This window comes from Apis dorsata, unplaced genomic scaffold (assembly GCF_000469605.1).
Source record: "Apis dorsata unplaced genomic scaffold, Apis dorsata 1.3 scaffold_344, whole genome shotgun sequence".
In the NCBI taxonomy this organism is placed as follows: Eukaryota; Metazoa; Arthropoda; class Insecta; order Hymenoptera; family Apidae; genus Apis; species Apis dorsata.
Window position 1 is genome coordinate 52586 of NW_006263611.1, and position 483 is coordinate 53068.

The 483-nt window shown below is 46.8% G+C and overlaps 2 protein-coding genes across 2 annotated transcripts in view; one reads left to right on the forward strand and one right to left on the reverse strand.

The window, feature by feature from the left end:
* LOC102680176 (DNA (cytosine-5)-methyltransferase 3C-like) overlaps positions 1-483 on the reverse strand; it is a 43955-nt gene that overhangs the window by 35047 nt on the left and 8425 nt on the right. The gene's annotated exons all lie outside the window — the stretch shown is intronic.
* LOC102673730 overlaps positions 1-483 on the forward strand; it is a 34406-nt gene that overhangs the window by 23059 nt on the left and 10864 nt on the right. The window contains exon 6 of the mRNA XM_031511711.1: positions 206-275. Within this exon, the coding sequence (XP_031367571.1) occupies positions 206-275 (70 nt within the window). The remainder of the gene's footprint in view (positions 1-205; positions 276-483) is intronic.

The window sequence follows — 483 nt, forward strand, 5'->3', positions numbered from 1 at the left end:
TCATCTCTTCGGAAGGAGAGATCGAAACTAAAGTATCATTTTGGATCGTTGGGGAGATAAATCGATCGACCACGATAAAAGTAAATTATGCGGATTTCTTTGCCTGTTTGCGGTATGCTTGCAAGGACGAACGGAAGAACGAATATTGGTTGCGATCCATCCATCCATCGATTCGAGATTAACGGGATCGATTTTTGTGTCGTAGATTGGAATCAACCCAGGACTGTTCGCCGCTTACAAGGGTCATCACTACGCCGGACCGGGGAACCACTTCTGTGAGTTGAACCACTCTCTTCTTCTCCGTTTTCTTCTTCATCTTCTTCATCTTCTTTTTCTTCTTCTTCTTCTTCTTCTCGTCATCATCGCGTTGTCCCTTTGCTCTGGAAATCGGAGAGAACGCGGTAAGATCGGCGAATCGGTGATTAACGGTATAACGAGAGAGGCGGCTCGCTTGGAACGCAAATTATCCGAGCCGGTTCGCGC